Consider the following 13,412-nt stretch of genomic DNA (forward strand, 5'->3'; position numbering starts at 1 on the left):
GTTATAGTAAAGCGACAATGAAAAAGCTTCAGGTGGCATTTAATGATGCGTTCAGACTCTTGCTGAAGCTCCCAAGATGGACAAGTGCAAGTCATATGTTTGTGACTAGTAATGTTCCCACCTTTCATGCTGTGTTGAGGTTATTTCATGTATAAGTGTATGTGTCGGCTAATTGATTTAAAAAATGTAATCATAATGGCTCTAACTGAGGCTACACAAAGTGACACAAGGTATTCCTCTAGTCTTTGGAAACATGGAAACAAATGTCTGTCTGTGTTTTGGTCTCTGTGGGTTTGTGAAATGCCATGATCTCATACATATTTCTGTACTCTTGTCCTTGTGTTGTATTTTATTATTTTTCTTTTTTCTTTGCTGATGTGGACCTATGTGTCTGAAATAAAGTTAAATACCAAAAAATACCAAAATATACTCCACAAAGTACTATTTACAGAAGGATTAATCCATCATGTGATACAGTTTGACTGAGAGCCCAAATCATTGTTTTGATATTGAGTGATACAGTGATGACAGAGATTAACTTCTTCCTGCATGATTTTAATTGAAAGTCCAGACCCCCAAGTGAGAGATAGTCTATAGTAACTAAAGACAGAACACAGTGAGCAGACACACAACAAAAGGAGATTACAAAAACATATGTAAAGGGGAATATGTTTTTATTTTTCTGCTGATGTCACAGATTGCCACAGCCACTACTTCTTCAGAGTCTTAGCTTAGGACAGCTGTCCACTCAGTAATTTTATCACACTTGAATGCCACAGCAATAATGATATCCGCCAGTTATACTCTACAGAAATATTGTTTTTAATAGGTTTCTACCAATTGGAGGACAAGGTAGTATTAATTGCCAAACATAGTTCTTCTATAGTCCTTGAAGCACTGAACAGCAGACCTAAGAGGCGTGACCTCATCTGCCCTACAGACCTATGTCCTCCAACGTGTGGATGTTTCTGAAACATATGAACAGACACAAGAACAGTATCAACTGTGAACTGTGAACAGTATCAACTGTGTGTTGTAAACATCACCAACTAACTCTCCCTCACACATTCACCCATAAAGCATCCATTACATCCAAACAGCCAACACAATGGAATATTAAAAAAAAAAAAGACGATTTTGAAATCATCATGCATAAATCAGCAATGAAATACTAATGTCACGCTAGTAGAGCTGTCTTTATACATTTGTTGTTTTGGAATGTGTGTCAGTTGTAGAGTTGTCATACTTACACTTCTATTAAATGTATAGCATCAAAAGGAGTCATTGAATGGAGAAAGAGGAGAAAAGACATGGATTAGAATTAGATTGGACGCTGAGGATGATATTGTAACGACCCTGTGTAAGGCCCGTTAGCAGCTCCGCCAAGTGAGTTAACTCTCTTGGTGTTGTGGCTAGCGCGGCCGGTTTGTAAGCGGAAGGTTGCGAGTTCGATACCCGCTTAAGGCAAGCTGCTCTGCCCCGCCGTTCGCTACAATATGTTCTCTTTTAGAACTCTACTTCCCTGTTCTTTCTGTGTCCTTTTCTAAGTTCTGAGTAAAATTTCAACAATAATTTGCCAGAGACTCACCACTCTGCACTTAGACTTTAACTAGTCTGTGTCCCTTTAGTTCTCACGAAACTCACCTGCAGGTTTGGGGGACATCAGTATGAAGGGGAGTTCTACGGTGACATCACTGTGGAAAACCAAAAACGTCGATTTGTCAGAAGGAAACATTACCGTATTCCTACCCCATAAATGGCACTCTGACATATATTCATGTGATCAACATTATCAACGCATGTTCTCCTACCTGGCTGTTAGCCCACCCAAAAGGCTGCAGGCAGAAAGAAAATAATAGGCCTATATTAATTATTGCACAATTTGTTTATTGTGTGAAAATGATAATGCAAAAAACAGTGTGATAATGTGTGATGTGTCATAATGTGTCTGTGGAACTGTGCCGTACCCTCCGCCGGAGATCATGAGGTTGACCTTGACTTTGTACGAGACCAGGATTCCCAGCATGTCGTTAGTCAAGCCATCACACCTCCTGGAGAGGACAGGAGCGGTTTATGAGTTTAATCCATGCTAAGAGGATGATCCAGTTCAGGATTATTACCATCACCCACATAATAAGAGGATGGAAAACGTGCCAGAGTTCAGCGCGTGAGTGCGGTTGACTTACAGTGTGGTGGACGCCAGGTTTGTGTCCTCGTGCTTTAAGCGTCCGTCCACAGCGAGACCACGCTTCTCTTTGTTGTTGATTAGCAGTGGGGTGACGTTCAGCACCTTCTCAAAACTGGAGTTGGCATCTACTTCCTCCCTGTGCATGACAGTCAAATAGAAAGGAAGTTGTGATTCACCATTCAGTATTCACGGTGAAAATCCAAATGTACTGCATTGTTGTGGTACTTCAATGTTGGTTTGTGTGACTAGTTGTGTGGGATGAAGGCCTTCTTGTCTCACCCAAACTCCTCATCCAGGACAATTTTGGCATATTTGTCATTTGAGTAGAGCACCACATTTGTGGTCTGTTCAACTGTTCAAAAATAGATATCAGAATGTAAGAATCATGACTTTGAATACATGATAAACACATTTGAGTTGAACTTGAACACTGAAATTGAACACTTCATCACTTTCTCTCTCTGCTCACCTGTGATCTTGATCGTCTTGACCACTTTGGCGGTTTCATTGTTGATTTTTACTTTGACAGGGATGGGATCTCCATGGTAATAATGCTGAAAGTCACACAATTAAAGTGCTCATGTTAAAACCAACAGGTCATATATGATCCAGTAATAGCAAACTAGTATACAACTTGGTATGTCTCCTTTGTTTACTAAAATAAAAGTCAGTACTATTGAATAGGTAAGCTCCAAGCGTACCTCCTTCTCTATGGAGGCCTCCATGTTAATTGATTTGTCTGTCGTCATGAACTGCTTGCATACTTCAGCCTTGGGTCCAGCAGCATTTTGTTCTGGGGCAAACTGGACCTTACGAATGATCAGGCGGCAAGTGTCCCTGCGATGGGAGAGTAAGAGTGAAGGAAGATCAATCAGATCCATATTATTCAGATTACGTAAACAAGAAAAATGTGCTAAATAGTTCTAAGAGCTGACAGTTGTTGTTTGGTAATGTATGAGTTTAAGTATTTATGCTTACTTCTTTGAAATCTTCTCATCAACATTGTTTGCCTCATTGGCAACGTAGCCTTTTACCTCAAAGTCGACACCACACGCCTACAAGGGTAGAAAAGTAGTATTTAACATGAGAGAGAGAGGGAGAGAGAGGGAGAGAGAGAGAGAGAGAGAGAGGGAGAGAGAGGGAGAGAGAGAGAGAGAGAGAGAGAGAGTGAGAGAGAGAGAGAGAGAGAGTGAGAGACAGAGAGAGAGACAGAGAGAAAGAGAGAAAGAGAGAGAGAGAAAGAGAGAGAGAGAGACAGAGAGAAAGAGAGAAAGAGAGAGAGAGAAAGAGAGAGAGAGAGAGAGAGAAAGAGAGAGAGAGAGAGAGAGAGAGAGAGAGAGAGAGACAGAGAGAGAGAGAGAGGGAGAGAGAGAGAGAGAGTCATACAGTAGTACCTTGCCGACATCTCCTGGTGCAGGCTGCAGGGAGACGGAGCAGGGCAGATTTCTTGGAAGCTGAAAGAGACGGATAAGGAATGATGGAGTGTTAACAGATAGAACCTAATAGACTGTCTGGCAATCAGGAATTTCCATTGCGTGAAGCGGTTTTGATCATATTCATAACACAACACTAGATATGAGTGATGGAGAAAGAGTTGTACAGTTGTAAACATGTGAACAATGTGGAGAAAAGTGCTCAGCTCTACAGAGATAGTGGAGGAGGTGTAGAGGCAGACACCAAGGGATATAGGAATACGGAGAGCAATCCTGACTCACACTGAAAGTGAAGGGATAAGTTTGGTCTCCACATTTCTTCAAAAGGGCATCTTGCATGGCCGTGTTGACGGTTTTTTGGCTCGCTGGAGGAGGATAGATCTGCACCCGGCTCGCCCAGATGTCTTTCCTGAAGGACAGGCCCATCACATCCAGGTCGTCGCTACCGTAGCGGAAGGCGCAGCATAGAGACACAAAAACTGCAAAGAGATTGAATAGAGATTGAATAGAGATTGAATAGAGATTGAATAGAGATTGAATAGAGATTGAATAGAGATTGCCCTTGTGCATCGGTGTGTGTCTTGACTACTGTATGTTTAGGTTTGGTTGACCTCTACAGTTTGCATGCGTCCTGGTTCAGTAAGCATTTACTTGGCAATGACATCAAATTGAGGTTACCTTTCCTGCCATCAAGATTAGTGGGGTCCACTTTAATCACCCCATCTGCCAATGAGAAAACACAGACAATGTGAGCCGCTGGAATAGAGGTATATTTAGCACATCCACACATTGTCCATAGCTTTATTACTCACCGATAATTTCAACAGTGTCAATGTGGTCCACAAAGTCTCTCTTCCCCAGGTAGAGGGAAATCTGGGATAGAGGGAGAGAGCAAATGGTTACTACCCCCTATCCATGTGAATATGCCTGGTCTTATGCTGCATCCCATTCCCTCTCCCTTCCCCTGCAGTGTGTTTACGCCTGTACACTTTCCCACATTGATCTTAATGGGAATGGATTGGTGTAAGAGTCCCTGCTTAGATTAATCCATGTTGGGATCAATCCAGATTTGCCTGAGGTCTTAGGTGATGCAGTCTGAGTAATCCCACTGAGCTGTACGCTGTGCTAGGAGAAGGGCATAGAAACAGGCCTTGACCATAGCCGCTTACCGCGCCCCTTTTGCTGGTCTTCCTGAATATCCTGTAGAGAGAGGGATGAGAAGAGCCAGGGGATTAGATCCTGTCACACACAACTCACTCACTGTACTGGCAACCTAGATATCAGTTGTTGCCCCCCCCCCCCTCGCCCCCTACCCCCCCCCCCCCCCCCCAAAACAAACTAAGGTGACTTCAGAAGGACTTCTGTGAGGTTGATTTCTTGTCACCACCTTTTAAATGTATTTCACAGCATCATCCTATCTATTTAACTGTACGTCATTTTGTTTTTAATCACAGTCTAAATCCCTTCAGCAGTTTATCCATCATCAAGTATAGGCTGTATATCACAGTGCTATTCATTGATTTCCTCCTTGCTCCTTGCTCAGAGTGATTAGGAGTGACCTTTCCCCTCTAAACTGCTCTTCCCCAGATCCGTCCTAATCAGGATTTATCGATATCCTGGGAAAGCCAAAGGCATCAAAGGTGTGACCTTCCTCACAGGAGGTCATGACATGCCCGTAACTGAGCATCTCTCTATGTTCTAGGCTTTGATGTGTATCCTGCTAATTTGTCCACATCTGAACATGGTGGTACATCTCATTCAATATAATCAGAATTGAAACGTCCAGTTCAAGTGAAAAGAGACATTTCAAAAATTCTTCACTTGGAAAACTCAACAGACATCCCGAATTGACTTTAATAAAGGTTAAATAAATCAACCAATTGCAATTGGCTGTATTAAAATAGCATCTGTATAATTGTGCATTTGAACTAGTTAGCCGTTGCAGATGGTGGATGGCATTTGAAAGGCTACTCACTTTGTCATGTCTGTAGGGAATTAGCCGAGGGTAACTGCACGGAGACAGAAAACAGGGGGTTTTAAACCAGGAGGGGGTGATTATAGTACACTTTAGTAAAACAGAGGAGCTATAACAATAATAATAATAATAATAATAATAATAATTATACATTTATTTTATATAGCGCTGTTCTCAGCACTCAAAGACACATTCAAGGAGAAGACAATCAATAATAAAAAGAAATAAAGCAATAAAAACTAAAATCTCAGACAGCAAAAAAAAAAAAGTCAGGTACTAATAGACCAAGGCAGGGGGAAAGGTACTAGACAGTTAAAGCAAATTTAAAAAGATGGGTTTTGTGGGAACGTTTGAAGGAACTATGACATTGTGTTAAAGCAACTACCAGCTTCAAGTAAAGCTGTCAAAAATAGACAAAACTTTATCCATTCACAGGGTCTAAGATAGCATAGCATAGATAGCATACAGTAGCTAATCAATTAGCTTTACAATGCTTTGTCCTCTAATCAGCCATTCCCAGCCATTGTCTAGACAGGTGTCATATGAATTGAATAACATTAAGTAAACCTGTCATGTTCGTAAGGTGCCTATCATTACTCACAAATGCAGCACAATGGAGATTGTGCTCATTGCCTAGAAGTCCATTTTGAGCTTTACAGTATTCAATTGTTAGATCAAACTGAACAGTTCAGACACACGTCTAATTCTATGACCACAAGAGTCGCTGTGCTAGTCACCACTGTCCAGCGAGAGAAAGAGGAGTTGGTCTGCCGGTGTGCCGTGGGTCAGGAAAGGGCTTGAAGCCACTTACCTGGTCCTCAGGGTGATGATAAGCGTTGATTGATAGCGTCTGGCGTACTACCTTTAATCTGCTGTCGACACTTTGGTCTGTGTGAGCGTCCACCAACTGCCGTCCTCCTCCTTTATACCTGCTACACAACCCTCCCCTCGGCTTACCAGCCCTGTTTTAGACTGCTGCTTTTAGACACAATCCCATCAATTCATTAGTTCACTGCTTTTTTGGGGACCTGCAATGTGTTTCAAAATAAGCAGAATGTGTGACGTAATGTGAGTAGTATGTTGTTTTTGATGGTTTTGTGCCAGAAAAGGGACAGTTGGTTGGATTTCATCAAATGTAATAACAATGTATTGTCCCTTGTCAGTCTCCACCTCTGGCAGAGATATTCCGCTTGGGTCCATTTTTGGCCCATCCATTATTGTTCTTAGCACTGTGGAGTCTGTGGAGACTAAAACAGGACACTAAAACAGTCTCTCTCTCTCTCTCTCTCTCTCTCTCTCTCTCTCTTTCCCTCCCTTATTCACATGGCATGTGTGGGATACAGGCCACATGCCTGTCTGTATCTGTCTGTGTGATTTGATTTCATTTGATTTAAGCTCTTATGAACCTCTAGGGGCCATTAATCCTTACATTTAAACATGATCCAATCACATACAGATCTCTGACCAGTGTTTTGAAGGGACCATGTTCTCTCAAGCTGAGTATACTGCATGTTAACTGCACACATTGGTGGATTAATTTGTACAGGTGTTGTTTGACTTCTTAGAGGCATACTGTAGATATTGGACATCCCTCGCAAAAGGTTATCAAAGATATGAGCAGATAAAATCATATGTATGTTTACTGAGAGTCAACACTCAGGGAATTCCCTTCCTCGAGCTAAGGTCCATGTGGTTAGACGGGGGATTGACAGAGCCTGAGAGGGGTTAACATTGGATTTCGGTGTTTCTGGTTGCCGAGATGACCGATGGTTCGTCAATTTGTCCAGTTGGCTGTCCAGTTTCACTGCTATGCAGTGAAATGTGAAGTGGCCAGTTGACAGGAATGGTTCTTCATGCTATCAGGGTCCACCAGCAAGGATCACTGTCTATCTGCACGTGATAAGAGGGTCATTTAGTAATTACTAAGCTCTAGGTTAGAACTATCTATGCAACTCTTTTGAATTTAGTAATGTGTAAATCTGAATTTAGCAAACACTTAAGTTATTACTAGTCGAAGCTTGATCTTACACAAAACTGGTGCAACTAGCTCCTGACACTGACCATCTGCACTACTTAGACCCCTGGTGTTATTATCTCTCCATGGTGAATTTAATCTCCATGACCACGCAACATTAGAATGTTGATTCTAGAAGAACGTTGATCTTCGAGCCAGATTCCAAAACCCTTGTGGAAGTTTTTCCTTGGCTTGCTTTTTGGGGGTGTATGGTTCGGTGTTAGTTAATATTGTTTGTATTATATTTATTGTTGTTAGTATTGTTCTTATTGTAAAGTACTTTGAGACAATTGTCTTTGTAAAAAGACTCTCTCCAGGAAACACCTGTATGGTAAACATGCTTAACACCTGTCACATGTGCTCCACTATCTGACCTAGAGAGCAGAAGACATATTATGCAAATGTGAGGTCGGCACAAAACAGTGTGAACATATTACATTTGTAAAGTTGCCACCTATTCATCCTTTGATGATCACCTGAGATACATACAAGTAACAATATCATATAGTACAATCATGTAATATACTAACATTCCACACATTCTGTATGATCACACATGATGGTTATCCAAGTCTAAAAATAAACCAGAACGAAAATCAAAATTCCCCCACCACAATTTTAAACACAACCAATCTAAGAGGTTGCGGTTCCACATTGTTTACAGTATTTGTGACTTTAGGATTTAGGGGCGCCAGGTGAACACAGATGATATTTCCCCCATTGAGTGAGTATGTGTTTAACGTGGCCAGCCATATAAAGTTGTTGCCAGTCACATCTCGGACTCTTATACGTCGTACAGTCGTTCTGAAAGAGCATCGCAGCGCTCCGCTGACCAGAGACGAGGCAGAACAGACAATAGCTGCTTCTGTGCTTCTGTGTAAGAGGAACCAGCACTTCCTCAACCGCACAAATCTACATACACCCCAAGGTCTGCTGAGGGACTGATAATGCAAATAGGTATATGCTTTATTTATATATTGACATATTGATATGAGAATATATTCCCTCTTGTTCACTCTATAGCGGTGACAGACATTGTCAGGCTTACTGTGTGCGCATGAGGTGGCAGGGGTGCTTGAGTCATACAGCAGGGCCGCTGCATCCTATGGATAAGCCTCTTATGTACTTGATCTTCTCACAACTTGAGCCTCGACTTCTCAAGGAAAACCTGAGCTTCTGTGAGCACAGCTGAAATCGTCTTCTCTTGCACATCACATTCCCTTCCCTAATGGGCTTATAAGGGCTTAGTCCAGCCTTGGGGACGGCAATGAATGAGCGAACTGGGATGCAGTCACAGGATGGGTCTCATAGGCCAATAATGAAATCAAATATGTTTAGTGAACTGTTTTTATTGTTATTGCTTGATTGTGCTGGTGAATAAAGATGGAAATAAAGTAACACATTGTACAGTGACATGCAGTACAAAATGAGATTCATAAAGGTCAAATTAAATCAAATCAAAGTTTATTTATGTAGTGCATTTCATGGAGGTAACACAATTCGCTTCACAGAAAAGAATAAATAAATAAGGGCAGGCAAGACAATACAAATTAAGAAGAGAACGAAACAAAACATAGAGAATAGAAATATAGCGGCAATGGAGGTTCAAAAAGTAAAATAACGGGAGGACAGTAGAGACTAATGCTTGGTCAACTAAAACCTCAAAGGTAATAAAAGAATGAACTAAAAGAACTGATTGGCTGAATGACTAAAAGACCAGGAAGACGAGGATATAGATATATACAAGACCATAAAATCATACAAAAATATACAATACAAGACAGAAAAACTAAAGGACTATTAAACGCACTCAATAAAAAAAGGTTAAAAAGGTATGTTTTAAGATCTCTCTTAAAAATCTCAACAGTTTCAGCCCCCCTCAGGTTCTCTGGTAGGCTGATCCAGAGGCTGGAGGCATTAAAACTGAAAGCTGCCTCCCCGTGCCTCTTGGTCCGGGGCTTTGGAAAGGTTAAGAGGCAAATGAAACCCTCCGAGCCACCTTCACTGGCTTTTTTGCGACTGAGTCAAACATCTTTCGACACATTTTATTGAGAATGGCTCTTAGCCATATCTGGTGTTACTTTGCTAAATAGCTCTGTGAATGACTAATGTCACCACTCAGTGCTTCAGTTCTTTGAGTATTTTTTTCAAGAAAAGCCAGGAAGCAAAACTGGCTAGTGTGGGCCTTTAAGATCTGAGTCAGTGATGACACCTAGGTTTTTAGTCTGGTGCTTGTTGTTTAGTGCTAGTATCTTTATACAGACAGTTCCTCCCTTTCAGCTTTTGCTCCGATGACTTGTACCTCTGTCTTATCTTGGGTGAGCTGGGGGAAGTTCTGTGACATCCACACATGTATGTCCACAATGCATTACACCAAGGAATCAATCAAACTGAAATTGTTGGGTGATACAGAAATGTACAGCTGGGTGTCATCTACATAACTGAAGCATTTAATATTGTGCTTTCTGATGACACTGCCAAGGACTAACATGTACAGACGGAAGAGGATGGGCCCTAAAATGGAACCTTGAGGGACTCCACAAGTGATTTTCTTTTTCAAGGTGTGGTCGCCAAGGGCAACAAAATACTCCTGGCCAGTTAGATAGGTCCTAAACAAGTTAAGAACTGGACCAGGGATGGCCAACCTACTTCTCAGGTGAATTAAATGTATTACCTGAACGCTTGTGGTTTGCTTTCCAGTTACGCCAGTGTCAGCAACAGGTGCTTGTTATGTCTGTCTTCATCTAATCTCCTTAAGCTCTCACCAATTTAGCTTTCACGAGGGACCCTGACCACTATTTATAGGTGGACCTGGACCATGATAACAGAAGTCCCTCTGCTGGACCAGGCTGTTGGTTAGGCTTTTGAGATTAGCTAAATAGGTGTTATAAAAGCCTCATCAGCAACAAGCTGTGGGGTCAGATGGGTCAATGAACTGTTCAGATACACTATGCACTCTAACACAGTGCCAAGACTCCATGGGCATCACTGGCAATCAGGCCTACGTGATGACTAATCCTGTGACCTGCCACATAATAGAAGTCATGGCTTCCGTAACGTTTTGGTATGATGAGCGGACCCAGGTGCGATGCATATGAAGGAGGGAGACGAGTAGGCACTGGGAAGAGCGCCCCCTGGCTTCCACTGTCACACACATTAACACAAGATAATACAGTTAATGTCAGCCCTTGACACAGGCATGGGTTGGTAGCAGTTATGCCATTTCTTTCTTTCTTTTTCTATCTTCCCTTTTTCTATCTATCTGCTTAGGTACCACTGATTAAGTGGTTAGGGTTAGGGTTAGGGTTAGGGTTAGGGTTAGAAAGAGAGAGAAGTCGGTAGTTACCAGAAAGAGGGCAAGATTGCCTGAGATTCCTGTAATCTACTGTTTGCATAAACATGGGAGCCTGTGTAATTGGATGGATTGGCACAGACAGTAGACTGACAATAATACACAGTAGACTCACAGACTGGCCACACCATAGTGTCTCTACGTAGACACATAGAAAAGCAGGCCTATGGCTTTCTTATTTTTTTATCTCCACATATGAGTGAAAAACATTTAACAGCACAAAACAGAAGATTATAAAAAGATTGAACTTGGTTTGAAACAATATGTACATTGATTCAAAAGTCACTTCCCAAACTAAACCTGCCAGCAGGCGGCGCTAGAGAGTCTGTAGGGGTTGACAGGGGGTCTGTGTACAAAACCAGCACCCTTATCTGACCCTCCCACATCTGTTAAACTAAATAACAGAGTTGGGAAAAGTGCTCACATCAGGGGCAGTTAAGGTTTGGTGCTGGGGGCATGCTGTGTGTGTGCGTGCGTACATGCGTGCGTGTGTGTGTGTGTGTGTGTGTGTGTGTGTGTGTGTGTGTGTGTGTGTGTGCATGTGTGGAACAAAAACAAATGCCTAGTTTATGGCTTTTGGAACATGGTGTTGGGTCTGCGTAATAAATAGGGGCGAGTGGGTGGATTACAGAATGGGGTTGTACTTATGCTGCTTGTTTGTGTTTGTTACGGGGGCTGTGGTGGGGGGGGGGCTGTGGTGGGGGGGGGGCTGTGGTGGGGGTGGCTGGTGGGCAATGGATTTTTGCTGAGTAGTAAGAGGCTGCACAGCCAAGCCAGCGCCAAACAGCTGCCCACAGACTCTGAGTTACACACTGTGGAATAATAGAGGCAGGAGGAGGGGAGAGGGGCGTTGTTTTGAGGACAAAAATAAGCCTCTGAAAGTGGGGGAAGATTATATCCATATGGAGGCTGCTTTTCTGCTGAGAGAGAGAGAGAGAGAGGAGTGAGAGAAAGGGAAGTTAGGGAAAGTGACAAAGGAGAAAGGGTGGGGGAGGAGTGAGAGAGAGAGAGAAAATAGCAAGGGAAAATAGCAAGCCAGCACAGTGGAAAAAAACACTGGAGAGGAAGACGAGAGAGCAGGAGTGAGAAACAGAGGCTGAGCCAAGCAGTCCCACCTGAATGTGCAGGGCTGTGTTTTATGTTTGGGATTAAAGGGAGGAGGAGGTGGGCTGGGAGGAGGGGTGGGCTCAGGGAAGAGCTGCTTGCTGGCGAGGTTTGGATGTACACACCAGTGATGAAGTGAAGTCACTCGCAGGAATTCTCCCCGCTGCGTCTGTGTGTTTTTTCTCTCTCTTTCTCTCTCTTCCTTTTTACTCACATCTGGAGCGGCGAGTCACTTCCTCTGTCTGCCCCACGCTGTAACGGGGCAGTCCTCTGATCCTCTGCACCCCCTCAGGCTCTGACCGCACTCTGGAGAGATACTGGACACCACATCAGGGAGACGGGACGCTCCCAGCACACACTCACACACACAGGACTGGGACCCCTGGATTACCCCCTACCCAGACACCCACCCTCCGGAATCTACAACTGACAAGAGAGAGAGGGAGGGAGAGAGAGAGAGAGAAAAAGAGAGAGAGAGAGAGAGACTGGGGAGAGAACTGCAGCCATCAGCTGAAGTTTCCTTTAGGGTGTTCCCGTTCCCTTATATGGCAAAACAACTGGGAAATCATTTGAATTTGTCTGGTTTCTGTTGCACGCCTGCCTCAGTGTTGCGTTGTGCGTTCCATCTGCTGGGTCTCCACCACAAGCTGTGTGCAGCGGCGTCAGTTTGCTGCCTCTTCTCGGTTCTTCTTTCTTGTGTTGTTTGCATGCGGGGCTTTTATCTGAGGGACAGCAGGAGGCCTGTGTTTGAAGCTGAAGGCACCATTACTGGTACTGCCCCAGGGGTGGTAGACTTCATGCTCCACCGCACCTCTCTCTATCTCTCTCTCTCTCTCTCTCTCTCTCTCTCTCTCTCTCTCTCTTTCTCTTTCTCTCTCTATCTTTTCCTCTCTCCCTCTCCTCCACAATCGACTACGTCAGCTTGAACACAGACACTGAGAGACAAACTCCCTGCAGGATGACTTGCTGAACAAGGTAGGCCAGGATTCACCAGGAGGAAGCAACTGTAGTTCCGGGCCCATACAAACACCCACAGGAGGGCTTTTCACTCCACGCCTCCACTGTAACAGGATGTCTAACCCAGCAGGACCCAGGAAGGACTGGCTGACATCGCAAAAGGGTTGCTTTCATTCTGTAATGGCCTTACTAATGAAGATGAGGATGCTGAGAAAGCTCTAAGCACTCAGGAGGGCCGCAGAAGGAGACCTCCTGATTGGGAGCATCTCATGGTGCCATGACACAGGTGTCTGAAACAGACTGTGTGTGTGTGCCCTGCCCTGGCCGTGTCACCTCCGACCTTTCACCCTCACCGTGGGTCATCTTGTCGGACAGACACTCCTCTCACT

General features: G+C 43.5%; 1 protein-coding gene across 1 annotated transcript; it reads right to left on the reverse strand.

Annotated features, from left to right (window-relative positions):
* Window positions 1-1,624: 1,624 nt before the first annotated feature.
* On the reverse strand, window positions 1,625-13,386 carry arr3b (arrestin 3b, retinal (X-arrestin); the record flags this gene model as incomplete). Its single annotated transcript, XM_083686852.1, has 17 exons — window positions 1,625-1,694; window positions 1,812-1,835; window positions 1,968-2,051; window positions 2,187-2,324; window positions 2,468-2,540; window positions 2,658-2,742; window positions 2,890-3,025; window positions 3,167-3,243; window positions 3,583-3,642; window positions 3,904-4,100; window positions 4,300-4,344; window positions 4,434-4,494; window positions 4,791-4,821; window positions 10,690-10,754; window positions 11,263-11,348; window positions 12,281-12,383; window positions 13,357-13,386. The coding sequence occupies 17 exons, from the start codon at window positions 13,384-13,386 to the stop codon at window positions 1,625-1,627; spliced, it is 1,365 nt and encodes a 454-aa protein (XP_083542978.1).
* Window positions 13,387-13,412: the final 26 nt, after the last annotated feature.

This window comes from Argentina silus (genome assembly GCF_951799395.1).
Source record: "Argentina silus genome assembly, chromosome: 15".
Taxonomy (NCBI): Eukaryota; Metazoa; Chordata; class Actinopteri; order Argentiniformes; family Argentinidae; genus Argentina; species Argentina silus.